This window comes from Passer montanus, unplaced genomic scaffold (genome assembly GCF_014805655.1).
Source record: "Passer montanus isolate IOZ18808 unplaced genomic scaffold, ASM1480565v1 scaffold1, whole genome shotgun sequence".
In the NCBI taxonomy this organism is placed as follows: domain Eukaryota; kingdom Metazoa; phylum Chordata; class Aves; order Passeriformes; family Passeridae; genus Passer; species Passer montanus.
In genome coordinates this window covers 8,923,923-8,950,400 of record NW_024356504.1, presented here as the reverse complement: position 1 = coordinate 8,950,400, position 26,478 = coordinate 8,923,923, and the positions used below count along the sequence as shown (strand labels likewise).

General features: G+C 38.8%; 1 protein-coding gene across 1 annotated transcript in view; it reads left to right on the top strand.

Moving 5' to 3' along the window:
• GAD1 (glutamate decarboxylase 1) overlaps window positions 1-26,459 on the top strand; it is a 33,923-nt gene extending 7,464 nt beyond the window's left edge. Inside the window, exons 4-17 of the mRNA XM_039699374.1 lie at window positions 1,465-1,623; window positions 2,404-2,646; window positions 5,306-5,396; window positions 9,935-10,047; window positions 11,467-11,582; window positions 11,680-11,759; window positions 11,964-12,018; window positions 13,115-13,231; window positions 13,381-13,445; window positions 16,728-16,806; window positions 18,402-18,551; window positions 19,889-19,996; window positions 20,674-20,763; window positions 22,327-26,459. Of these exons, the coding sequence (XP_039555308.1) occupies window positions 1,465-1,623; window positions 2,404-2,646; window positions 5,306-5,396; window positions 9,935-10,047; window positions 11,467-11,582; window positions 11,680-11,759; window positions 11,964-12,018; window positions 13,115-13,231; window positions 13,381-13,445; window positions 16,728-16,806; window positions 18,402-18,551; window positions 19,889-19,996; window positions 20,674-20,763; window positions 22,327-22,500 (1,640 nt within the window). The 3' untranslated portion in view covers window positions 22,501-26,459. The remainder of the gene's footprint in view (window positions 1-1,464; window positions 1,624-2,403; window positions 2,647-5,305; window positions 5,397-9,934; window positions 10,048-11,466; window positions 11,583-11,679; window positions 11,760-11,963; window positions 12,019-13,114; window positions 13,232-13,380; window positions 13,446-16,727; window positions 16,807-18,401; window positions 18,552-19,888; window positions 19,997-20,673; window positions 20,764-22,326) is intronic.
• The last annotated feature ends 19 nt before the right edge of the window (window positions 26,460-26,478 follow it).

Below are 26,478 nucleotides of genomic sequence, written 5' to 3'. Positions count from 1 at the left end.
CAGAAAAAGACTAATCAGTAGAAGATCAGAATTAAAAGGCAAAACGTTTGATGTTCACTGAAAGTATGGCTCCGACAAACGTACCTGTGAGCGACCCTCCTGGAGCCTCGTCTGGGTACCCGACTGATGCAGAAGGGCCTGCCAGCCCAGTGCTCCGTTTTCGGTGGCTTTTTTTGTGACTGCCAGCAGGGTCCGAGGCACAGGTACCGCGCCGGGAGCCATTGGCCCAGCAGCTCACTGTCGCTCGCTTTTCTCCCCCGACGTTCAGCCCCTACGCCTGCCCAAGGTGCAGGGGTCCCGAATGGGCCCGATGGGAGGTGCCCACAGTCCCGGTCCGCCGTCTCGGCTCCGGACAGCAGGGACATATGGCCGCAAAGCGGAGGGCGCTGAAGAGAAGCGGCGTCGGGGAACGTGGGTGAGCGAGCTCAGGACGTTGTTTATCCTCCCTGCTAAGCCCTTCTCTCTGGCGGATGTTCCCAGCCGCGACCAGCCTTGTTTTCGATTGTTGCTTGTTTTAAAAGAAAATAAAGAATAAAGGAGACCGGCGCCACTGTAGTGCCTCTTCCAAACATACAGGCACACTCCTTGCAACCTAGAAGGTCAAAATCCGATGCTTTCCTTAAAGACAAAAAGCCCGACACTTATGCGTGTTTTAGTGGGCTTCATAGATTTAATATATTAAATCCAGAAAATTGATTGTTCTCCCTGCCTTGTTAAAGCAGACCTCACTACTCGCCGCGGACTCTGCATGGCTCCCGCCCCAATAATTCTTGGGGTGAGTGGGTTTATTATTGCCGTGACATATAACAGCAGCAGTTGTGCTCGGGTTCTGGGTGCCAAAGATGCGTTTCCGGTGAGAGCGGAGCTCTTAAGACCTCCGGGGAATGATTACTGTTAACATCAAAGCATCTTTTCAGGTGGAAAATCCGCTTCAGTACTTACTGAATAGGAAGGTGGGGTTATGTGAGTGCGCTACTGGTATCCTCAGAGCTCTGGCACTCTCAGGACGGATGCTCCAGAATGGCTGCTTGTTCTCATGCCTTTTGTGCGTGAGAGCACCACGAGGAGAACTGAAAATGGCCCTGATTTTAATCGTACATCATTGCCCCTGTCTGCTAGGTCCATAAACTTCGCCTGCAGGCTGAAATAGCATTGACTCATCCTGAACTCTCTTCAGCTGATTACTGAAGTGGAATCTGTCTGATCGACTTAATAAGAATTTACCAGTGCACTAAATGACGAAATTTTGTTTTTTGCATGGCTGCGTTTTTGCAGTTGATGGCATTTTGAACTCTCCCTCCTGGAGGCAAATAATCCCCATAAATACCCTTATTCCTGACCTCATTAGTCAGATCTAGAGCTAACACTGCTTTTAACTGTTGTCTAGAGAGCTGCTTTAGATATTTCTAAACATGCTGGGAAGTGAGAAAACTCTGACCTGTGCACCTTGCAATAATAATGTAGGGTTCCTGCAAAGGACCAACAGCCTGGAAGACAAGGGCCGGATCGTCAGCTCTCTGAAGGAAAGGCAGTCCTCCAAGAGCATGCTGGCATGCGAGAACAGTGAGAAGGGATCCAGGTTCCGGCGCACCGAGACGGACTTTTCCAATCTGTATGCCAGAGGTAAACACTTTACAGTTTTTCCTTGCTCCAGCTCAGGCATGTCCCTTAGTAGTCTTGCCCTCATCTCCCCTGGAAGTGCAGCCGTGTTTAGACTGTGCTTTTCCTTGGCTGTTTTTGAAGGGAGCTCTCTGTCTGTGTTTTTTGGGAGCTGCACTGGTGATGTATGCAAGCTGCCTGAAAAGCAGTTTTATGTACTTTGGGCTGATCATCTGCAGCTCAGCTTCAGGAGTTACAGAGGGTTCTCCAGATCCAGTATCCGGGAGGAGAGTAATTCTATGTTTTTGTCCTCCTTAGTAAAGTAGAAATAAAGCAGCCTGTGATTGCTGATATGGGGCCATTGCAAGAAGAGTGGGAAAGGGACAGCAATCCCTTTGCGGGTGGAGGTGCGGATATGCAGGGTAAGGGCAGGTGTGGATTTCGGGTGCTTTTGGCCCTCAGGAGGCGAGTGCCTTGTGCCTCACAACCTTTGCATTGCAGGGCGTGCTCTTAGGCCGGGGTGCCTTGGAGGTACCTCTCCTGTTGCCGTGGGTGACCCAGGCTCGCCCTTCTCCACGAGAGGGACTGGGAGTCTGCCCAGCTGCACGTACCTCTCCTGTTGCCGTGGGTGACCCAGGCTCGCCCTTCTCCACGGGGCGAGAGGGACTGGGAGTCTGCCTAGCTGCAACCAGGCAGCGCTGGGACCGCGGCTTCCAGCTCCTTGGAATGCTGCAGGAAGCTGAGGCTGGTTCATCTCTGCTTCTCTCTCCCAAAGCGAGCGCTGACTGCTGGTTTGCCCCACAGATTTGTTGCCCTCCAAGAATGGTGAGGAGCAGACCATGCAGTTTCTGCTGGAGGTTGTGGACATCCTCCTCAACTACGTGAGGAAGACTTTTGACAGATCCACCAAAGTGCTGGACTTCCACCACCCACATCAGCTCCTGGAGGGCATGGAGGGCTTCAACCTGGAGCTTTCAGACAACCCTGAGTCCCTGGAGCAGATTCTGGTGGATTGTCGGGACACACTGAAATACGGAGTGAGAACAGGTAGGTTTGTGCACACTATTCTGTGGCGAGTCCCTCCTGGGACTATTCTCGGGCTCTTGGTGAAGGGAGCTTGACAGCTCAAGGAGGTAAGCCCACAGCCTCTCTACACCCATGACTGAGCCTCTGTGCAGGCTCGGCTCCAGGGCTGGCTGCAGCCACTGGAAATGTTTCTGCTCAGAAACTCATTTATTGATGACCATCCGTCCCTGCCGGGTAGGGCTCAGTGCTGTTTTTAGAGCACAGAAACAAGTTTTTAAGACGTAATCTCTTTCACTTGATGAAACGCGAGCTGTCTGTATCTCTGGGGAGCAATATCATTAGGTAAATGAGGGCATAAATGACACGGAATTTACAATTTTTCTTTTTTATGTTCATCAAACGTTTAATGAAAAAGAGACTGAAATCCTAGGAATCAATAAAGGAACCCTGTGGATTTCAGCCCATTACCCAGGAGCCCTGCCTGTCCAGGTCCTTCTGAATCAGACAGAAATCCCAGTTTGTAATCACTTATTTTACTGGGTCAGCTGTAGGTAGGCTCTAGAGCAAAGTCAATGCTCTTTCAGGCTATTTGGCCTGAAATGTTTTATATAGGATCCACAAGAATCTTGGCTGGCACCTAGCCCTGACTGCTGTACGTGCCCAAGCGGGTCAGGAACTGGAGCAGTAATAGAGCGTGCCGAGTTTCCTGTCCCCAGCCTTGCTCCAGCGTTTCAGGGCTGCTGAGCTCTGCCTGCCCGGCTGCCCTCTTCGGCACGGCTCGGTTCGGCTCGGCTGGGCCGCAGCGGGCGGGCAGCCGGAGCAGAGGGAGCTCCTGCCGGAGGCTGTTTCCCGGCGGGATCCGGCTGGGCAGCCGCGGGCCGTGGCTCCTGAAGGACAGGCCGCAGCTTTCTGCTGTGGTTGGTTTTGCAGCCGTGAGGACCCGTTTTGCAAGGAGCAAAATCTTGACAACAGATGTGGCGGGTAGCGTTCTGTCCTTTTTCCTTTTTACATGGTGGTTTGATCGATTCAGTGGAGTCAGGAGCATACTGTGATTTTTGTACTGTTAATGGGGAGAGTGTTTCACTCCCAAACGCGTGGGATGTTGGACTGAGGTTAAGTCAGAGTGGCTGCCCTCTGTATGCTTGCACCATTATTCCGCTATTCACTGTGCCCAAGTCGTGCAGCCTCCTCCCCTCACCCCGACCTCCCCTGGAGCTTCTGTGGGGCCAGCAGGAGTGTCCCCAGGCAGGTATCCGATCGGACACAAGCTCTGCTCAGAGCGGGGTCTGGTGCAGCTTGAAAGTGCTGCTCGGGTCGCCGGACTGCCCAGGACACGCACTGTGCTGTGGGCTCCTGGGGCTCACATTCTCTCTCAAGCTCCCTTCAAAGTCACCGGGTGTGAATCTGCAGCGCAGCCTTAGGAGATCGCGGGCTCATTAACAGCCATGGGAGCTCAGCGAAATGTCGCTGAGGATAACTTGCCAGTCAGTGTGTCCTGGAAAGGGAGAGAAGTGCTGATTTGTAAAGCAAACAGACAGCCACGGTGGTATTTCTGGGCTCTGGCCCCGAGCCCTGGGTTCCCCGGGCGGGAGCAGCCCGGGCGCGGCGTGTCCCCTTCACGAAGTGTCGCGATGTGGCAGCGCCGGCAGGCTCACGCCTCCAAAAGATTTCTGCTGACATCGCTCGGGGCAGAATCGCATTTATTTCTTCATGTCAAAAGATGCTGATATTCCCAGTGTTGAACCGAATCCGACGTGACAGGGTCCCCTCCAGGCGTCGAGAGCTGACCTCTCTTCTAGGGCCGGGCTGTCCCCAGTGTGCTGTCTGCGTGTCCTTCTCCAGAGAGCAGAGAGGTCTAAATCATGTCACCTCCCACCTCCCCTCAGCTCCCCATACCAGTTGTTAGGAATTTCCTCTCTTCATGCTGGAAAAGTAGGTCCCCAAGTCTCGGGATTTTTGCTTATGAAAGTTCTTAAAGAAACTTCAGCTGAAATACAGGGATGTGATTTACTTCCGTTCAATAGCAAACTCTGCTTAAGGAGGTGAATTCTGGTTTATAAACCGTGTGGGGAAAGGGCCCGAGTCGAGGAGCTCTTGCGGGGCCCTGTCCCCTCTGCAGAGTTGGGACATTCCTGCCGAGACCCCGCAAAACGTCTCTCCCGTGTCCTTGTAGCTGGGGAAGAGACTGGCTCCTCCGTAGCCCTGCCTCACTCTTGCAGCCCCAGCTCAAGCGCCTGAGCCTCCCTCTCTTCCTCGATTGAAATGCAAATAGCCCCGGTACCTGGAGGTTGTTACTGCCGAGGGGTGTCCCCCAGCCTGTGCTCCTCTCCCGAGCTCACAGCACGGCAGAAGTCGGAAGAGGGCTCTGGAAATGGGTAGCCCAAGCCCTTGGGCAGGTCCCGGAGCTGTTTACAGGCTCAGTCCATTCTGAGGTTCTCTTTTAAAGGCAAATGATTCCATACAGAAGCTCCCATCCGAAGCATTTTTTCAAGTTTGCAATAAGACATCCGTGAATGTTGGCTATCAGTCTCCCCATAAGCAGGACTTGCTTTGAAAACTTTGCTGTAAGTATTCCGAGCACAAACCTGTGATTTGTGTCAGAAAAGGTGGATGATTTAATTCTGAAACCTGAGAGACACTGGTAGAGTTTGTTCTAAGTCGCTCTCAATTCTCTTTTCAGGTCACCCTCGCTTTTTCAATCAGCTGTCCACAGGACTGGACATTATTGGCTTGGCTGGGGAGTGGCTGACATCTACTGCTAACACAAACATGTAAGCAGTGTCTTGTCACCAGAGTCTGGGACTGGTGCTTGCACGGGCTGCCATGTGTCATGGTAGATAGGTATTGTCACAGATATGAATAATTTTCATTTTTAAATGATGAATGTTACATCTTCCAGAAAAATGTCTCATGTTTTTCTTAATGTGTCAGTAATACAATGAAAATAATTCCATAACACTGAAAAGTTTTAGGTTTCTTATGAATCCAAATGCAAATATCAGAGAGCATATGGTAAGTAAAACATGATTATTCTAATATAATAACATGAAATTACTTCTGTTCTTTTGGACCAATATTCTCTATATTTTTCTTTTTTAAAAAAAGCTTTGTCTCTAGACTGAACAGGTCTGCAGCTATCCACATGTTAACACTAGAACACAAGACATGGAAAAATTTATTTTCTTCTCTACTGTTGACTTCAGAGATAACAGGCTTGAGGCAATACCTTTTGTTTATGTGCTAGTAAAGAAGTGGCTTCTGGGTAGCTTCAAAATTATTAAAAACGTAACACTGAAAAATAATTTTATGCTAATAAAAGAATTAGTCTAAGATTAATAAAGTAATGTGTAAATGAATAAAGGTAAGTATAAAAAAAGTAAAATTTGACATCTGAATGCATCAAATAAGAAAATTTTCCTAATTTTTCTTGACCTCAAAGTTAATGAAAGCTAAATGTCATTGTAAGGTATTATAATGAATTTTTGCAGCAGAGTAAAATTTATTAAAAAAAACCAAAAAACCAACAGTAAACAAAAACATCCACAGAAAACCCCCAAAAAACCCCTACCCCAAACCAACCAAAAAAACCTTCCAAACCACTAAAAACCCACCCAACTTTCTAGTCAGTTTTTATTTATATTTTGATTTCTATATGTCAAAAACTTGGAGAGAGTACACATATTCAGCAGGTAAGACTGCTTTCTTTTAGTCCTGAATGTGTTTTAACTGTAAGGGGACCTTTGCTTTGGGGAGTTTGTTGCTAATTTTCATAACATAAGAAATCTATCTTCAGATTGGAAAATGAACAATATTTTCACTGGCCTATCTGTGAGTATATGGTTCATTAAATATACCTGATGACTAGCACCTCTATGGATATCAGAGCTGTGCCTGTTTTGTGACATTAACAATAAAATAAAACCCTAAGGTACTCGAGCCAAAACCAGCCTTTTCTTTGTAATAATCATCTCAGTTAGTTCTGTTTGCTTAAAATTGGTAGGAGACATTCAGATTTAAAGCTGATTGGGAAGAAAACCCAGCAATATATATTTTAATTATTAAACAAGTGTCGTAAAAGCTTTAAAGTGCTTTGAGGTGCCTTTTTAGCAGCACAATTAAAAGTGAAAACAGTTCTGATCACATTTCTAAAAAAAACTTTGCTTAAAGGTTGTTTCTCTGTGACCAATATTTCTGTGTCACTTTTTCAAGCCCATTTGACTAACTTAGTTATCCCAGTTTAGTTATCCTTTTGTAATCTGTGAAATTACACAAATCTGATAAGACATAAAAGAATTCAGCTCTGTGGCAGACTATGACAGGATAAAAAAGTATTGACATCATTATTAATAACATTGCACTCATTTAGTCACTTCTTAAAGAGTAACTCTTTTTAATTGATGTTTTCCATTTTTTTTAATGTTTAAGCTGTTAAATAGCTAGTTTCTCAACCATTTGTTCTTTAAAAAAGAATGTATCTTGAAAATACTTCTCTGTGAACATGAACGTTTAGTATCTATTTGTTAGCATGAGGCTCAGTGTGTCTTTTTTTTTTTCCAGAAAACCAACATGGTGTGCTTTCAAGTAATGCAGTAATTTCAAATAAGCAAGATGTGTGTAAATATGAATCAAGGAACTGACAGAGAAGGTTATTAAAAATAACCAAATCACCTCTGTGAGCTCTGGGGAGCATAGTATTTGTTTTGAGCAGTGTTCCAGCACACCAGAACAGGTTTTGACCTTTGCCTAGAAACTGTTCCAACCTATTACAGCTACATGAACACATAATACAAAAGCAACAGTAACATTGAATTATAGTAGGGAATGTTTTTCATATGCCATTTTTTCTTTTCTACAGATAAACAATACTTAAAATATTTATGAACAATTAAAAGTATGTGTTTTCTTTTACAGATGAATTTTGAGTAATCAAAACATCTGTACTCCCTTAAAATTTTAAATTAGCATTAGGAAATATTACTTAAGTGTCACTGTGAAGATAATATATAAAAATAAACATAATAAGCTTTCCCCATTGACTTGGAAATAATGTGTCAATGTGCTATTCATAGCTCAATCTCTAATCATGAGACCTTCAGCATGGAAATTTCAGAATTTCATTATTCATCCAGTTCTGTAGCACAGTGCATTCTGTCACCATGCAGCAGCCAACTGAGGTTAAAAATAAATATTATCTGGAAGTTCTGTTTATGCCTGCTGTTAGCTGAGACAAGGTATTATATTGGTGTTTTCAGTATTGTGCAGATATGCTTATGAATAGAAAATGGATGTAAAATGTTCTGTGTTTATTCTCAGACTGCTTTTTACATGCTGGCCAACAAGAGAACGGTAGCTAGAATGATTTGGTCTGATAAAGTGATTTGTCCTTTATGTGAGAGCAGAATTAAGCCAGCACTGGCTTCTACCAAAAAACCAGTTAGTACATGTTGGTAAAAAGCTGATACTCATAACTGTGATAGTTAATTCACAGAAATACCTGTAGATGTTGTCACTATAGGAAAACCTAATCAGCATTTTTTAGGAGATTGATTCTAAAGTCTGATGGTTCCTTTTAAGCCAAACACTTTTTTTGGGTTTTATGGAATTTTTCAAAATAATTTAAGTTTAAAACAAGTAAGGTGGAATGAACTTTAACAAGACATGATATATTTATAAATTCATAGCCATCATCTAATGTAGCTTCATTTGCCTTGTAATTTATAAACATCTACTGTCATTTATTTCTTGTCAGTTCTTGGAGACTCAGAAAATAACTACAGAATAGAATAAATAAGTAGTATTTTCTTTGTGTTTAAATGTATTCAAAATTCAGTGTGCAAGGTCCCAGGACAAAACCCAAAATGTGTTTGAACTGGTGGGGAAAAAAATAATCACATTGACTTAAGAGTACCTTGTATTGAGCTACAGTGATCTATAGACTGCTGAGTTCCTGTGGACATCAGTTGATCATTCTGCCTAAATAAAAATTGGAATATATTCTAGACTTGCAGTGCTTAAAAACAAAACAACCCAACACCAGTGTTAGCAGACACTGGTTTATTAATTTTGTCCATTTGTAAATAGTGGCGGCACCCAAACTTCAGATCAGTATTGAACTGTCTCTGCCACTTCTAATGATAATAAAAACAAGTATTACTTTGACTTCTGAAAATAGCAATCACAATAATTAAACAAATTTGCAACCTTTAATATTAAGGGAATATTTTAAAAATAATGGTGGTGTTTCTCTGATGGACTAAGGACACATAAAAATTGAAGAAAATACTAACAGTGGAAGCAACCAGTGTAGCTGTAAATCAAAGAAAAACTCTTTCAGACACTTGTTCCCTTCTTAATATCATGTCTCATTCAAGTTTGCTGTGCCTATTCTCAAAATATCATTTTAGTATTAGAGAGACAACACATAGTTTTGACAAAATTATTCAAGTGGAGAATATCAGTCAAATCCAAAGTGTCAGGGTGTCATACTCTTATGGATCCCTTTGGAAATCAGAGGCTGATTTCTTCATTTCTCTTTGCTTCCTTTCCTCCCTTTCTTATTTTTTCCCCACACACAGCAAGCAGAATTTGTTTACAGCAGTAGTAATTTGTCCATCTACCTTGATCACAAAAATAGTTGTATGGTTGTCAATTTCCATCCAGATATCTGACTCTGACATCAGGGCATGCCAGGATATGTAATGTTTTTTGCCCTCATTAAATGGATACAATAGTTGACTGCTGACTTGGTTTTGGTAATTGGTAATTAGAAAATCATCATTTGTAATTACTCTTGACAGTTATTGATCATGTTGTATTGTAGAAGTAAGTTGTCCTTGGAGATCATCAACAGAATAAATCCACATAATTAATTATATTTAGACTTTGAAACCCTAGCTCAATACTTCTAATTATGGTTTTGTTTAGCTCGGTGAAGTTCACTGTTTTCATAAGGATTTAACAGTATGTTATTCCACAACTGTGGAATTGGCACTTGGGCAAGAGTTGTTTTAAAGGACAACCTTGTACAGAAGTCAGCAGTGTTGTGATGTTGAATATTAGGTCTTACATTCACTGTATAGAAAGCTGCAAAATATCTAATGCTGCAGTTTTTATTCATCAGTACTTCTAATATTGCCTTCCTGAGGATTATTGCTTGGGTAAAGTTTCAGGATCAGGACCTCAAGTTACAGAAAAACTTTTAGAAACCTCGAACATTTTAACAAAGAATCACAGTCTGGGAATTTGTCATGTGTTTTTAGAATCTGTATCTGTATTGTGCTTATTTGGTATTTTTGTTTTATCCATGCAGGTTTACCTATGAAATTGCTCCTGTTTTTGTCCTCATGGAACAAATAACACTTCGAAAGATGAGGGAGATTATTGGATGGTCAAACAAAGATGGTGATGGAATATTCTCACCTGGTGAGTTTTTCTTCTCTGTTTTAGTGGTTTAATTAAAACTTCAAAAGTTAAAATAAACATAGGCTGTGTCTGAATAGTCACACTATCTCCAACACAAAGCAATGTGTCAGATATGTAGAAGTAGGGATGCTTTGTGTAAACATCCCACAGAATAGTTGGGGCAAAAAATTATCTCTGTGTATGGTTATGTACTATGGCATTTAAAACTTGACTACAGTACACTGTTAGGCATTTAAACATCCCTTTTATGATCTTCTGGAAGTTCTGAGCAACCACAGCTCCTTTTGACTAGAAGTTCTCAAAAATCTTGTACTGCTTTCTTTGGGCTCGCAGTCAGGTGGTTGTCTGTCGCTTTCTGGGACTCCTTATCTGGGATATAATCTGATTGGATTCACAAGTATGGCTCCAGTATAAAGATCAAGACAATGTGTCCTCTCATGCAAGGAACACAAAGGCAGTGAGCAGTGACAGAAATGACTGGTGCTGAAACATGTGGAGGTCCTGGGCAAGCGTGTGGACAATGTGGGTGCTCAGCAGGACTTTTCTGGGCTTGGCATGAGGGAGCACCATCCTGTCACAGGGCATAAAGGAGAAACCACCTCCTTTTGGAACAGCCCACATAAAGTGCACATTATCTGCTAGAAAAAAAGGGCATAAAGGAGAAAACCACCTCCTTTTGGAACAGCCCACATAAAGTGCACACTCCAGTCCTATCTGCTAGAGAAATACAGATCTTTCTGTGTTCTCATCAATGACAAAATTTCAGAAGAAGAAGTCCTCCTAGGCTTAGGGGTGAGATTGGTCTTATTAAAGCTTGAGGTCTGCACCAAAGAACTGAGCTAATTGTTCAGGGCTCTTTTTAGCAGCAAACCAAGAGAAATAGGTGCTTTCCCTGTATTCAAATTCTTCAAAATTAAACATGAAAATAAATTAGGCGAATCATAGCCTGTGATGAGCCTCTTTCCCATAAATAACTGTGAGGGAGTTTAGAAGAAGTAGCTCAGCTGTAGAAATTTACATTTAAGCATCTACTTCTATGTCTACAGTAAGATGGGATAAATCCATCCAATATGTGACATTTCTTCAATTTCAAGTTAGTTAACAAATTCCTGTTGTTCTTGCTAACAAGAAGTTTATGCAAAAGCAGCACAATGAAAGCTGAACTTTTTAGGAATGTATTACAAAATAGTAGCAATTGAAAGAGATGGCATTTAGGAAATTCTGATTATCACTTCGGCTTTCTCGAGAGTCTGTCCTGTGCTATTCAGGCAGATGCCAGTGCATTTCAGAGAAATGCTTTTTCATAGTTCACTACCACTTTCACTGCATTATGCAAATGAGACGCAAGTGTCTGTGGTATAATATGCTTTTTGTTTTCATTATCACTATTTTATTATTCATTTATTTGTTCGTTCACAGGAGGCGCGATCTCCAACATGTACAGCATAATGGCTGCACGCTACAAGTATTTCCCTGAAGTGAAGACCAAAGGCATGGCTGCAGTCCCTAAACTGGTTCTCTTTACTTCAGAGCATGTGAGTTTAACACACTGCTAATTCTTAATTTACTGACATGTGAAAATGCTTTGCCATTAAACAACCACTCCATTTAATGTTCATTTGTTTGCTGCAGAGTCACTACTCAATAAAGAAGGCTGGAGCTGCACTTGGCTTTGGAACAGACAATGTTATTTTGATAAAATGCAATGAAAGGTAGGATGAATACTAAAGTTTTGATAGATTAATTGTGTTCATCTGTTAAATTTGTTTTATTGTGTTTAAGGACTGATTCAGTACAGTGTGTCAAGTTGCTAATGGCCTGTTGAGAAAATCCTATTAAATTATTTCAACTGCAGCTATTATTTACATATACATTCTTTAACTTTCTTTGTCTTCCTGTTTCTATGATAATTACAGAGGCAAAATAATACCAGCTGATTTGGAGGCAAAAATTCTGGAAGCAAAAGAAAAGGTTTGTGTTTTTAAACATTAGTGCTTAAATGCTTGGCTTAGTAAAATTGCTTCTTCCTTTGAAGCCAGAGTGTTGACATAAAAGAGAACATTATAATGATGTAAATATAATAACAGTATTTTCATGTGCTTAATTATACATTCATGTATTGTTTACAGAATTATCATATGTCTTGGTAAGGTTTCCATTTTCTGTTTACAACCAAAAGACTTTTAACTCTTGAACCACGACTGTAGTTCATGATGTTTAAAAATAATTTCCTGATTGGAAATATATGGAAACAAGCATGGAAACATAAAATCTTTTATCTAAACTTTTAAGTTTAGCCAAATCCATAAAAGATTCTACAGAACCCTTAAAAAATCCTATAGATTTCATGTAGATAGCATGTATATTTGTTAAATATAGACAGTAAGATTGAATTTTAGGTATTAATTGCTATTTCTTGAAGCAATGCAGTGGAAAAACCCCATGAATTTTTAATGAAATAACCAAAGAGAGATCAAGATTTATTTTTTTATTTCTTAACTTCTTTGCATTTGGGAACTCTATGAAATAGCAGTTCACATTTATTTAATCTAATTCAAAATTGTCTCTCTTTGATCTGATAGTTTCTCATTTATTGCTTTTGTTTTAGATTGCTTTGTTCTGCTTTGTTCTGTTTATTAGTAGATAAAGACTAAAGGAACAATTTCAAGCTTTCAAATCATGACTTACAAATAATATTTAATTAATTTTTGTTTATACTGCTGTAAAAATCCCAAATTTACTTGAATATTGCTCATCTTCCACTACATTGTTTGAATCTCCTCACTGAAGAGATTAGACAAAATAATGTTCTTTATCTTCTAACTAGTTAATTTTGTGAAGTTTCAAGAAAATAAAGAAAAAACCAGTTTGTTCTTACCATGTATATGATTAGTTAGTTACTACTGTTGCTTATGTTGTGCCTTCCACATGGGAAGAAAAACGTTTTTAGGTTACAAAATGAAATAATATTTCCAGAATTATTTTCCTTTTTTTTTCTCTGTTTTTTTTTTCTGAAAGTGTTCTCAATTTATATTTGAACTTTTTTTTTTTTTTTTTTTTTTTTTAGGGATACGTTCCTCTTTTTGTAAATGCAACTGCAGGCACAACAGTATATGGAGCCTTTGATCCAATACAGGAGATTGCAGATATATGTGAAAAATACAACCTCTGGCTCCATGTAGATGTAAGTAACAAAAACGTGCTGCTAGTCAGGCAAAAGAGGATCTTACTTTACACATTTTTTCCTTGAATTAAAATATTTATTACTAGACCCTGAGTAAATTAAAATCTGTTGAGCTTTTTTAAAAAAATCTTTTTTTCTGTCTCTTCCAGGCTGCCTGGGGGGGTGGACTCTTAATGTCCCGAAAGCACCGTCACAAATTGAATGGAATAGAAAGGTACTACACACTGCTTCTTTGTAATACTGTTCTTGAAGTACTTTCATAAGGTGCATGACCCTTCAACAATTTGTGAAAATATTACTTTGCTACAGTGAGTTCAAACGCTAAATTAAACAACAGCAAGGCCAAAGGGAAAGGTTCCAACTGGGGAGATGCAAACAATACTACAGGAGAAATCTGTGATGTACCATTGAGTGAGAGATAAGTTTTCAGCAGATTTGAAAGAAGACAAGGATATTACTTGGCAAAAAGGAAGGGAGGTTGTTCTATGCATAGCTTTGAAGGGATCATAAGTCTGGGAATGGATGGAGAAGTATTTGAAGAAAAAAATGAAGTGTGAGAGCTAGACAATCTCTGAAATGTAGTGCTTTGAGAATACCAGTGATAAATGAGGGATCCAGGAAAGGTGTTTGAGCATGAATACCCACAGTGGGAATTTGTAGTGGTTCTCTCCTGAAAGATGTTTGCAGGTTTTCTGGAAAATAAAGAGTGTATGTTCATGAGTATTCTGTAAATGGAACACATACATATGCTTAATCTTATATCACTTTTATTTATACACACACATGACTTGAAATTTATACAACAATGAGAGGAGTTAGAGACTGAATTAGCAGCAATTTTCAGGGGCAAGTTTCAGTACCTTTAAGGCTTAGGACTATGATAGACAGAGCTGCTACACTTCTGCTGTACCACGGGAAAAAAAGACTGAGGTCATTTACAGAGAGGCCATAAAGGATGTCACCTGTGTCAGGGCACAGGGGCCTGTGTGTTGGTGCCATGTGGGGATCACATGAAACAAGCAGGAAGCTCTTGTTGAGGTCAGAGTGAAGTCTGCAGAAAAGAGCATGTGTGTACCCCCAGGTACGTAACCCAGCTTACCAAGATGCTCACTGAGACCAGAAGCCAGCCTTTGATTGAATCAAATTTAAAGAGGCAAAGCATTAGTGTTGGTAGTCACAGCAGAGTGAGAATGTGACCCTCCCACTGGTTCTTACAATGTTGCCTCAGGAGTCATTCCAGGTGTAGTCTTTGGCACAGTTGTAGCCATATCCAAGGATGACAAGTCTGTAGAAGATGCTACATTTATAATCCCATGGGTATGTTGATCTCTAGATTTCCTCTGAAAGCACTCTACCATAAAATGGTGCCCATCTAAAAAAAAAATCAGAAAAGCAATGAGGAATCACAAAATTTAGATCTTTTCCATCATTGCAGGTATCAGCCTTCAGGGAAGCAAAAAATATTTGAAGCAAGTTCTATCCATGTACTTTTAAATTAGCACCAAATTGCTTCCTTGAGTTGGCTGTTCTGAGTATGGGCACCCTGTAAATTTGTAAAATGAGTATAGTGAGCAATGCTCTTCCTTAGGGAAAACAAACTATCCTAGGCTTGGGCATCCCATACAGTAAGTGAAGTACAACAGCAAGGATAGTGTATGGAAGGATTGGCAGAAAAACCATGGGGACCTTTCTGTCACAAGGGCAACAGCATGTGGTGTGGAGTACTCTGACGTAGCAGAATCCCATCAACCTTTGCCCAGTCCAATTTACTTGTGACTCATGGCAACATGAGTTGACATAAGTCAGCACTGCAAAATAATTTTCTTAAGATACAGAGGTTTGGTCACAGGAGTTTGGCACACCCCTTTTGACCTGAGGTCAACCCTGAGGTGCTAATTAAGGCCATAATTTTAAGCAAATACAGAAAGCAGCAGGCCATGAAGCGTGAAATTATTTCTTTCCCAGTCAGCTCTACAGATTTCAAACATGGGATGGGGCCCACGTGCATGGGGTAATTGCCTGTCACGGGCCCAGCTGGGGTCTGTTGATAACACAGGTTGTTCCTGGCCTGCTCAGACACATTGGCACGGAGGACTGGCATGCTGCCATGGCACAGAGATGGGGTTGCCCGTGGTAGGAGAGTGTCTGGCTGCTGCTGCACTGAAGAGAGAGTGACAGCTTCATGTTAAAATAAACCCAATGCTCCTTGTGAGGAATGACTTGAAATTGTCTTTGTTTGAAACCCTGAAAGTTAAAATGAATGTGCTAAACTGAAGGCATGGTGCTTTCAAAAGGAAATAAGTTGTTATATAAATTCCTTTTTCCTGACTGCTCCATCTGAACTATTAGTGAAGTTTTTCTAAAAGATAAGTCTGAGCTATTTGTCTGCTGGTTTGCACTGCTTAAGCAGCGGATGTTAGATGGATGGTGAGCTCCCCAGATACAGCACAGGCTGCACTGTTCCTTCAGCTGAGGGTGCTACAGTCTAACCTAGCACCTACAGGGATTGGAATTGGATCTAGAAATCAGTGGTCCCCAGACTGGGGTGAAGACATCACTGTGTTGCTCAAAACAGAGAAACTGGTTGTGTCTGTGTCCTCTGAGAGCAGGGTGTAGAAGAGGAGGAAATACCTTTTAATTTTCTTTCAACCACATTGTAAAAACACATGCACAGTCTGTGAAATACAATTATGCACTTTGCTTCTCTGGAACATGCAGTGAATCAAGGGGACACTTGGTAATTAATTACTTAGGGTGAAAAGGTCAATGGATGTGCAACGTTGGCACATTTATTTCAGTGTCACCATTAAACTGTCTAGGATAGTATGTTAAAATACAGAACATCTGTTTGACATGTAAATTAGGTGATCTTGTGCATTGAATTGTGTTTACATGTAAGAAATTTTTAGCTTTACATAGAGAATGGTAGGATAAGATGTACAGTTTTGGAGCCTTTTAACAGTCCCTGGGCTTGACAAGCAAGGGCTGTGGCTCTAACTGGGAAAGCAGGGAAGCATGCAGAATGTCTTTTTCTTTCCTTTCTATTTTTCCAGCAGCTGTTCAGTAAAGAACTGTATTCTCCCACAATTCATATTAGTCCCTTAATTGTCTGACACCCCCACTTTCCTCATCAGTACCTTGAATCAATAGAACATATGAAAGTGGTTTTGTTATTTTTATTAGTGCTATTTCTAGAAGAGAACTCTTCTGGGGATGATATTACTGTCTCAGCTAATCAGTCTGATACTACTTAGCTGGTATTAGTAATAATATAAAATAATCACAAGTCTGACATTGCAATGTTAGCATGAAAAAATTTCCTTGCCTGGACAGCATTAGCTGGGAAAGAAGACACTTAAGACAGCAATAATACCCATAGTGATATCATCATGGTCAAAACTCCATATATTTCCAGCTGAAAGCAGAAAACAAAGGTGACTGCTTCAGATTATGTTTCTGTTTTCCAGACCTATCTGAATGTGTAATTTTTTTGCAGAGCTAACTCAGTCACTTGGAATCCACACAAGATGATGGGAGTGTTGTTACAATGTTCTGCCATTCTTGTCCGGGAGAAGGTCTGCCTTATATTTAATAATTAAACATTAAAAAGAAAAAAAAAGTAAATATCAAGCCCTGCTTTTTAAGAGGGTACTGCAAAATTTGTTTAATTTCAAAACTTCTTTTGGAAAGAATAATTGTGTGAATTTACACTGTGTTTTGGAAGTTGTTTTATCTGTCCTGTGGGGTTTGGCTTTTTTTAATTAAAGTTGTAGACAGCATGGGTCAGATCCTCACCTGTTGGATCTTTGCATATTCTGATAGCAGCAATAGAGCCATGCTAAAGTACTTCATCTGAGCACCTGCCCCATTTTTTCTGATATGTGGAACATAGAGCCTCAGTCTTAGTACTTGATCACAGTCTAAACTGCTTAAGGAAGAAGCAAGTTTTTACCTTACATAGTGGTTTAGCAGTTTCCCAATTCTGTTGAGAAGAAAACATGCTGGTCTTATTATGAGTCTTTGAGGACTAGCATCTAGATTCTTAGTTGTCATCAATTAAAGGAAAACCTTGTGTCTTGTTTCTTTTAAGAAATACATATTTTTATTAAATTATAAAAAAAGAAAACCATATCATGTGTGGTATCATATGTGGATAGGACTAATGATGTTGTCTACTAACCTCTTGTATGCCAATTGCTACTAGAAGCACTTAGTTGAAGAGGTAATCCCTGTGTATAGAATTGGGATGGAAAGTCGGAAGTTGCAGCCCTAGGTCTGCCATTGCTCTTCCAACCAATCCATCTCTAAACTGAGGAGCACAGCATTAATTTCCCTTTGTAAAACACATCTGTCAAAGGCAAGCATGAGCCTTTGTTTAGTGGCATGCATGCTTATTGTGCCAGCTATTGCAGGATTTTGGCTAGAGTTTTTGTTCTCTGTATGAGAACTTTGATCAATGTTGTTGTATTTATGAGACACACTGGTGTCTTCAAGTTTCTTGCAAAAACCAGTTATAAACTCTAAAGGAAATGCAAACCATTTTAGAAATGTCACATGTAAGACTTCTGTGTAACATACAGGAATTTGCTGTTTGGTGTTTCCACCAGGCATTTTTACCAGTAGTCCCTAGATTTCTATTACTCTGTGAACCATATTTATTTATATGCAAAAGATGTCCAGTTTATGTCATTTGTGCTTATATTTATCACTAATGTTAAGTGTCATAAACAACATACAAAGTTTAAACCTTCAAATAAGCTTTTAAACTCCTTTTTGTGTAGCAATCTGTTGCACAGAGAGACCACAGCCTTATTCTCGTGTGTAATTTAACAAATCATAAATTTAAGTTTAAAGAACATAGCCTTATAAATTGAAGTGGGTAAAGCTAATATCACAAACTAAGTATCCAGATCAATCTGTGAATGTTTTCTCAGGGGGGTGTTTGTGTGTGTAAAATCATATGGCTACTCAGAGACCTCTAAGAGAACCACCTTAGGTTAATGAAATTAATTTTGTGGCTCAGGTTTGCAAAACAAGGTCAGTATGTTATAATGTGTCCCATCAAAGAACAGTCCTCCTGTACATGTTTGAAATACATTTTTATACATTATTAATGTGTACATTCTCTCATGCACAAATGCCAGATAAGTGTACATGTTTTTTGTTGTAGGGTATTCTTCAAGGCTGCAATCAAATGTGTGCAGGCTATCTCTTCCAGCCAGACAAACAGTATGATGTCTCCTATGACACTGGAGATAAGGCAATACAGTGTGGTCGACATGTAGACATTTTCAAATTCTGGTTGATGTGGAAAGCAAAGGTAAATAACAAAAGTTTAGCTCAAAAACCAGAAATGCATTTATTTAATTTCTAAGTGTTATGTAATGGAATACTTCATTTTAACATAAATGCTTATGTCATTACCATCTCTAAACACACAAATATCCAAGTATTGACTCAGAAAGGAAGTATGTGAATTATAGAACAATGCTAACTGTCAGTAAATTCAGATGGCAGTTAGAAAAAAGATTTAAGTCACTAGATGAGTCCTGCAGAAAAGCCATTGAGTGCAGGGCACCAAAATGATATCTTGTTGTGATGCTCTACACTTGGATACGTATTTTATGACAGATTATTTGTAACAGCAGAGCAGCCTTGATGACTTACAAGGACCCTTTGAACATGACATTTCAGTGAATAGATTTTATAAGCAAATTTTTAACTTAAAACAAAGCCTTTTTCTGAGGAAGCATTGCCCAAGTGATGATTCCACAGTTGATTACCTGGTATTACTGTGGTATGCCTGGATGGCTGAATTTAAGCATGGGCTTTTGTCCAGGCTTACCTGTTCACAAGATGAAGGTTCATGTAATCAAGAAAACACATTCCATTTTTATTGCTTTATCTGCAGTCATCTCATTACTGTTATTCTTGATCTTCTGCTGGCAAAATGGGAATCCAGTTGGGTAACCTGTCCAGAGTCTAATTTTTAAAATATAACTGATATTAAATGTAATGATAAACTCTAAAATCATAAACCAATTTTTACTTTGGGAGAAAATGCTTGCTTCTTCATTCATGTACAAAGTGTACTTAAAAAAAGAACCCAACTATTTATTATCAGTATTCATATACTTTTTCTGGGATTATGACCTTGACAAGATATCAGGGGGTAAGCAAGTGACTTCTAATAAACATACTGCAGACTTCTGCTTGCTGATTAAATGCACATTTCTAGCAAACTCTTCACAGGAAATATTTTACTTCCTAATTCTTACACTTTCAACTGGGTTCCCATTCCAAGTTTCTGGTCTTTCAGCAGCAGCTGTGAAGCCAGGTCATAATATCCATAATATTTTTGGAAACTCGAAAAATATAAAAGGCCTAAAATAATCTACTAAAAATAGTGAAAATCCATGTTATTTTCATAACAAATTGTCTTAAAATGAGACAAACCAAATAGTGTCTTACAATTGGGCCACCTTTAGCCACTTTTTTACCGTTGATTAACGCTACTTTTAAGTTACAAGAAATAATACTGCTAAACATTTTCTGCCTGAAAATATTTAAGAGTGAAACCTATCTGAAAAAGGTGATTGCATCAGAGCAGGAAAAAAAATGACCATATAATTAATACCTACTTTCTTATTAAAATAGGGTACAGTAGGATTTGAAAATCAGATCAATAAATGCCTGGAGCTGGCAGAATATCTCTACACTAAAATCAAAAACAGAGAAGAATTTGAGATGGTTTTTGAAGGGCAGGTAAGTTTGCTTTCACATATGTATGAGCCAAATCTGTCTTCATGCTTCTCACAGTTCTTCAAGACAACTATGCATAACTGCTCTGATTTTCTAAAGAACTACATGACTATTTTCTAAAGAACTACATGACTGGGCAGATTTTTTGTCAATCACGTGGTTTTGTACCATAAATGTCAGGTTTATCACCTCCTCTCCTTCATACCCTCTATTTAGGGCATGAAGATTACCTTAATGCAACCTACTCATACTGAGGTTATTAGTACATAACTGAGAATCTGCTATTTTTACTGTATATTCTTTTGCAAGTGCCAGTATATAAACCTTTGGATCATAGTATAAAATTCATTTCCCCCTTTGCTAAGGAAAGCAAAATTGGGTTGCCCTTGCTGTGATCCTGAAAAACTGTTACTCATAAAACTGCACAAGGGTGAAAAGCATTTTCACTTCATTAGCAACCTAAATATTGCAAATGGGACAATGTATAGGGAATCTAAGGCAGCAGAGGCAAGCAGCAGTACTGTAATCCATTTCTGTCTGTTTAACATGCAGGACTAGGAAAGTTAATACTATATTTTGTCTTTCATGTCTGTGATAAAATATGCTACTGACTAGCCTTTAGTGTGGGACTGATCTGTATAATTTTTTTAATTGATGCATATGTTTGGTTCTTTTTGCAGCCAGAGCATACAAATGTATGTTTCTGGTATATTCCTCCAAGTCTCAGGGGCATGCCAGACTCTGATGAGAGAAGAGAGAAGTTACACAGGGTAAGTATTTTTGGTCAAATGTAAAAAGATAATTCCAAATTCTGAGACATCAGTTCTCCGTTGCTTGTTATGACCTTGAAATTTGTTCACTTTTTTCTCTTATTTATATTAATGCTCAAGTAATGTTTTCCCTATAGAATCAGATTCAGAACATATTCAGTTATCCTGTGCTCACAAGTGTTACAAGCCTTCAAAAAGTAGCTAGGCCTACAGACATCAGAGGTTTTGGATAGGACAGCTTATCAACAAGAGAAACAGAAGGGTAATTGTTTGAAAATGCTTGGACAGGTAAAGGACATGAAAACATGTAAGTTCCTTCTCAGGTATTTATTTTGGTTTTAAATGCCAATGCATTAATGCATTTCAGTGAAAATGAATACCCTTTGGAGGACTTTGGGATACATTTATTTGAAGTGGTAGAGGAAAGTGAAGGCATCATAGAAGCACCACCAGAAAAGATATAATGTTATTCAGGACTTGAGGGAAGCCAAATACAGTGATTTTGTAGTAGTGTTTTAGACAGAAGTGGAATGAAATACATTCAGGAGGCAAAAGAATGATATCATGGTGTCAAGAGTAATTGCTCTTTCGTGTGTGTGAGTGTGTGCGTGTGTGTGTGTGTGTTAAGGAAGGGAGAAGAATGAGCAAACTTGGGAGATTTTGTAGAGGATTTAATGACTGCATCACAATGGGAAAAGAGAATGGAAGAGAATAGAAATTCTTGGGTCAAATTCCTGGGTCAAGCCAGTCCCATATTAGATAAAGAAATTGCCAAAAAAAGAGATAATAGAGGAAGATAGAGGTAAGAAACAGCAAGAGGGATGAAATATTTTATTTAACCCTGTTAAATGTTAGAGGACATCATAAAGCATTCTACAAAACAGTAAAAGAGCCAGACATCTGACCTTGCCTGGCAGAGAGTAGAGCAGGAGAATGAAGGTCTGGACAGAAAAACTGGGCTTAGTCAATACCAAATATTAAGACTGTCAGGACATTATTCCTTGTAAATTAAACCAAGGAAGTGAGATTGTGGTAAATGCACAGTACTGCAAAACTATTCAAGGTTTCTATGGCTTATCCTAACAAAAAAAAATTCTTTATGACATAGATCTTGTTGAAAAATTTCCATTGTTGTCCCCACATACAAAATGCTTTGAGAATACATAATATTCTCATGGAAAACATCCACTATCCTCAAAAAGGTCTGGAGTGGACATTCATACAGAGGCAGAAAATGTTTCATTATGACAAAATCTTCAGCACAAAGAAATGAGATATACATTTAATATATAAAATTATTACATAGCGAATACTCTGGGATACTATTAATTTATAAATCATAAAGATGGATATTATTGTTGTCAATTTTTGTTTAAATAGCCAATCCTGCATATTTAGTTTTTCAACCTTTTCCTTGTTACAGACATTTTTTATTAAAACAAATGCCTGTCAATTTATTTTCTCTGAATTAAGAAATGCTGTGATATACAAAGAAAGAATAATTTTTTTCTTCTTTCTTTCTCTCTCTCTCTCTCTTTTTTCTTTTTTTTTTTTATGATAAAGGTGGCACCGAAAATCAAGGCCTTGATGATGGAGTCAGGTACCACCATGGTTGGATATCAGCCCCAGGGTGACAAAGTCAACTTCTTCCGAATGGTCATCTCCAACCCAGCAGCAACTAAGTCTGACATTGACTTCCTCATTGAGGAAATTGAGAGGTTGGGGCAGGAGCTGTAGTGGTTGAATTATTTATTTCTTGTATTCACTGTTTTCCAGCACTGGCTGTTTTTTAAACCCAGTTCTGCAGAATATGTTTAAAGGAAATTCTCTTTCTGTAAGTTGCAATCTCCTAAGACATCCTTGAACAAAACAGCTATAGGCCACTGAAATATATATGTATTGGTAGATCATATTATTGAGGGAAAATGTATTATCTTGAAGTTGAATTACTATTGACTCTTACATTGGTCTTGTTTATTGTAGACAGCAGAAAATTAATAGGTATTAAAATAGCAAATTAAGAACTCTGCACAGTATATATGTACAGTATAAATAAATATATATAATTATATATATACATACATATATAATATATATATATATATAAAGTGGTTATAAACTTAGATCAAAGCCACAGCATGTTTTCCACTTTAAGAAAATTAAGTTTTCCTTCAACAACTTTGATGTGGATAATGTGCTACAAGTTTTTCTGCCAGACAGAAATAGACATATAGAAACATTTCTAAAATGTAGATTCTTAGGAGCTAAAGAAAATGTATAACAGTATTAGATCTTATTGTTGGTGCTTTTCTCACATACAAAACAGCAATCTCTAAGAGCACCTTTGAGTAAAATAGTTGTACTTGCCCTTTAGTGTCAAATCAGGGGATCACAGTAGCAGAGTCATTGTAACAGGTATATTATTGCTGTATTTTTAGAGGTTAATTTGTGTAGATTGTGTATATTATTGTTAAATTACTTTGTGTAAAAGGATTTAATGTAATAGTTTTACAGCAAGATAACTGTTTAATTGTAGGTATCTGAAATATTTGCTTATTTATATGCAGAGATTTACCATGCTGAAGAGTTGTCTTGTATTTTCTTCCGTTTGTAATGTAACCTATTTATATATTATTGAAGTTCTAAATAATGTTTATGGTATTTTAGTGTCTTTGTGAGCCAAAGAAAAAATACGAAAATATTAGTTGACACTTTTGTTTAAATCCTAGTGCCCTTAAAGTAATAAATTACAGATAATTTTACTGAAGATAAGGAATTCTGACCTTGTGTATAGACTATGAAATTATGGGATCCCTTTAATCTATTAGAATTATTAGAAATTTCAGTTTTATTTATTGTAATGTCAGACTGTTCAGTGTTCTGAATGCTTTTCTAGTGAATATTGATTGCTAACCAAGGCCCCTGTTTTTGAGTTTTATTTCAGAACTGACCCTGTGACCATTTTAACTAAATTCTGTGGGAGTTTTAACCAGCATCATTCTTTCACTATCTGTTTGGAGCTTATAAAATAAATAAAACCAAAAGTAACCTCAGTATCTTTTAATACAGCTAGCTTGTCCCAATAATTTCAACTGGTTAGTCTTTTCAAAGTATAGGCACCAGATTCATCTGCAGCTTGATCAATTTTAATCATTAGATAATCAATATTACTGAGTGGAAAAGTCCATACTGGAAACAGAGTAGTGGAACAAAATGGAGATTCAATAATCCTCTGTTCACTGAGTTAGTGTCATGGTGATAAATGGAATATGCTAATTTCAAGTGTTTGCATACGTGATTCTTTGCAAAGCAATAATTAATTCCTTTTTCTCTCTCCCCTCCACCTCAGTAAAAAAATTCAATTATTTTAGGAACTTTATGTGAAATACAGTCATACCATGCTGTTTTTGCAGTCTCTCTGGCCCCTGTCAATCCTGTGGAAGGACACCTCCAGACAAGAGAGATTTCCACCCTGCAGGTCCCACTGGCTGTCTTTTGAGGATGGTGTCTCATGTTTGTGGCTGTGATAGCACAGGGAGAAGGAAGAAGCTGTTATGGTAAATGCTGTATCCTGCAGCACAGCCTTTCCAGCTTTTCATAGGACTCTTGCTTATTCCTCTTTCATAACCTTCTGTAACATCTTTTCTTCCAACTGAGTTGAATCTAATCTTTAGATTTATGAGTATGACTTAAAATAGATCTGCATTGTTACTTCATATCATTAAACCCCCTAGTAATCTTACCAACACAGTATTTCTTTCATTAGGTTTTTTTAAGACTGTGTAGTTGGTTTCCTGCCTTCTTGATCTTCAACACCAATCTTCCTCATTTATAAGCCTATTGTATTACTGTGTATTCAATACTTGATGTTTCCTGGTGTAAACATCCGTGCTGTATGACCTGAAGCCTGCAGTACAGATGTAGTTGGCATTAACATTGACTTCAGTACTAACTTCCATGATATTGAATGCCATTCTTTATAGGTACCAGCTGTTCATCAAAACTAGAGGACCTCTCATTGAGAGCTGTTCTTAGAGTACAGAAAGAAGTTTGTTTTGAAGAAGCACAATGTCACATTTTTATTTCAGGCTTCTGTCTGAAATCTGGTCTCAATTTTACTTTATTCAAAGGACAGCCACAGAAGATGGAAAAAATTCTTTCAGTCCTTCTTGTTTATGAAAACAATATGAGCTAATATAATTAATCCAAAGATGTATAACTGGTGACAGCTTCACTAGAGGATTTTATGTCTTCCACACAAACACCATGGTTCTTATGGTTTCCCCAGTTCTTAGGTGGGAATTTCTGATTTCCTTCACCTCCCTTGCCAACAACAGTATTACTAAAGCTCTATCTTCCCCTCAGTCCTCTAACCGTAATATTTTAACCTCATGAACCCTGTAACCAGATCACCATCTCAATATTCTACTAGTAGTTTAATGTGTCTGAGATGTTAATTCTCCTTGAAGCATATAAACGAGGTGAAGAGAACCATCTTCATCCTGACCATGAAGCTGTAGGAAGGACCATGATACAGCTGATGGCATTCATGCAGCATGCCCCTGACACTTCTGGGATGGAGTCAGAAACAGATCTAGAGCTCCTCAGTGCACACATAACGTTTTGCTCACTAAAATTTCTGCTTCTTCCTTTTATGGAGTATCTTGTGTTTTGAAGGTTAAAAGCATCAGAGGTTCTTCCTATTGCCATTGATGGTTTGCAGCTAAGTGGGAATAATGGAGCTCCTCCTGCTTGTTTTGGAAGCAAGACAGTTAATGCATAGGTGTTGTCTCTAAAGATAGAGGGCTTAGATTTATCTTCCTACCCTCTGCATTTATCTTGTTTTTCTGCAGTGTTGTCTTGGCACAGATGACCACAATTGGATTTTTGCAAAGCTTTTGATTCTAATATCAGTCTCTGGGGTGTTTTTCTGTCACATATACTGTGTTCAACAGGAACCATGCTCGTATTAATTTCTGACTTGGTTAACTGATTTTAACAGAGCTGTTACAGTCATTAGTGAGAAAACTCATCTTTGTTCTTATTAGGTAATTTCATCTGAGTAATATGCCACAGCTTCTCAGACTAACACTGACCTGGAACTTTCCTTCTTTTAAATCCATGTACTATTGACTGTGAGAGATTAGGATGCATGGATATACAGGAGTATTGACTAATGTAAAGCATTTTAATTCCAGGTGAGCAACTTTGTTTTTCTGAGGTTTAAAATACACTCTGAGCTAGCAATTTTGCCTTTAAAATCACAGGGACAATCACTGTAACTTTGCATGGGTGAATTCAGATCAATTAAGCAATAGGCAAAATCTTAGCTGAACAGGTAGCTGCAGTGCTTATGAACTGATATAATTTATTTGGAAAAGACTGACTACTGGATAAAAATCAAGAGCAGCTGGTGATTTTGAATGAGAAAAGTTCTGATTGTGTTATTAAATGTAATTTTTAGAGAAGACAGATTATACCATTCATGGCAGACAGCCAGAAGCAGGGGCCTTGGGAATAATCCAGAATTTTAAAATCATCATGAAGTTAGCTCATAATCTGTTTTTTGAATGGTGAAAAATATGAAGAGATTTTTTAAACAGAATCTCTGTTTTGTGGTTTAAGAAATGTTGAAGTTATAAAGAAGTTATGCAATGCAGTTTTAATTTTTCAATAAAAGTTTATCTTAAAAATTACTAATTTGTCTCATATAAT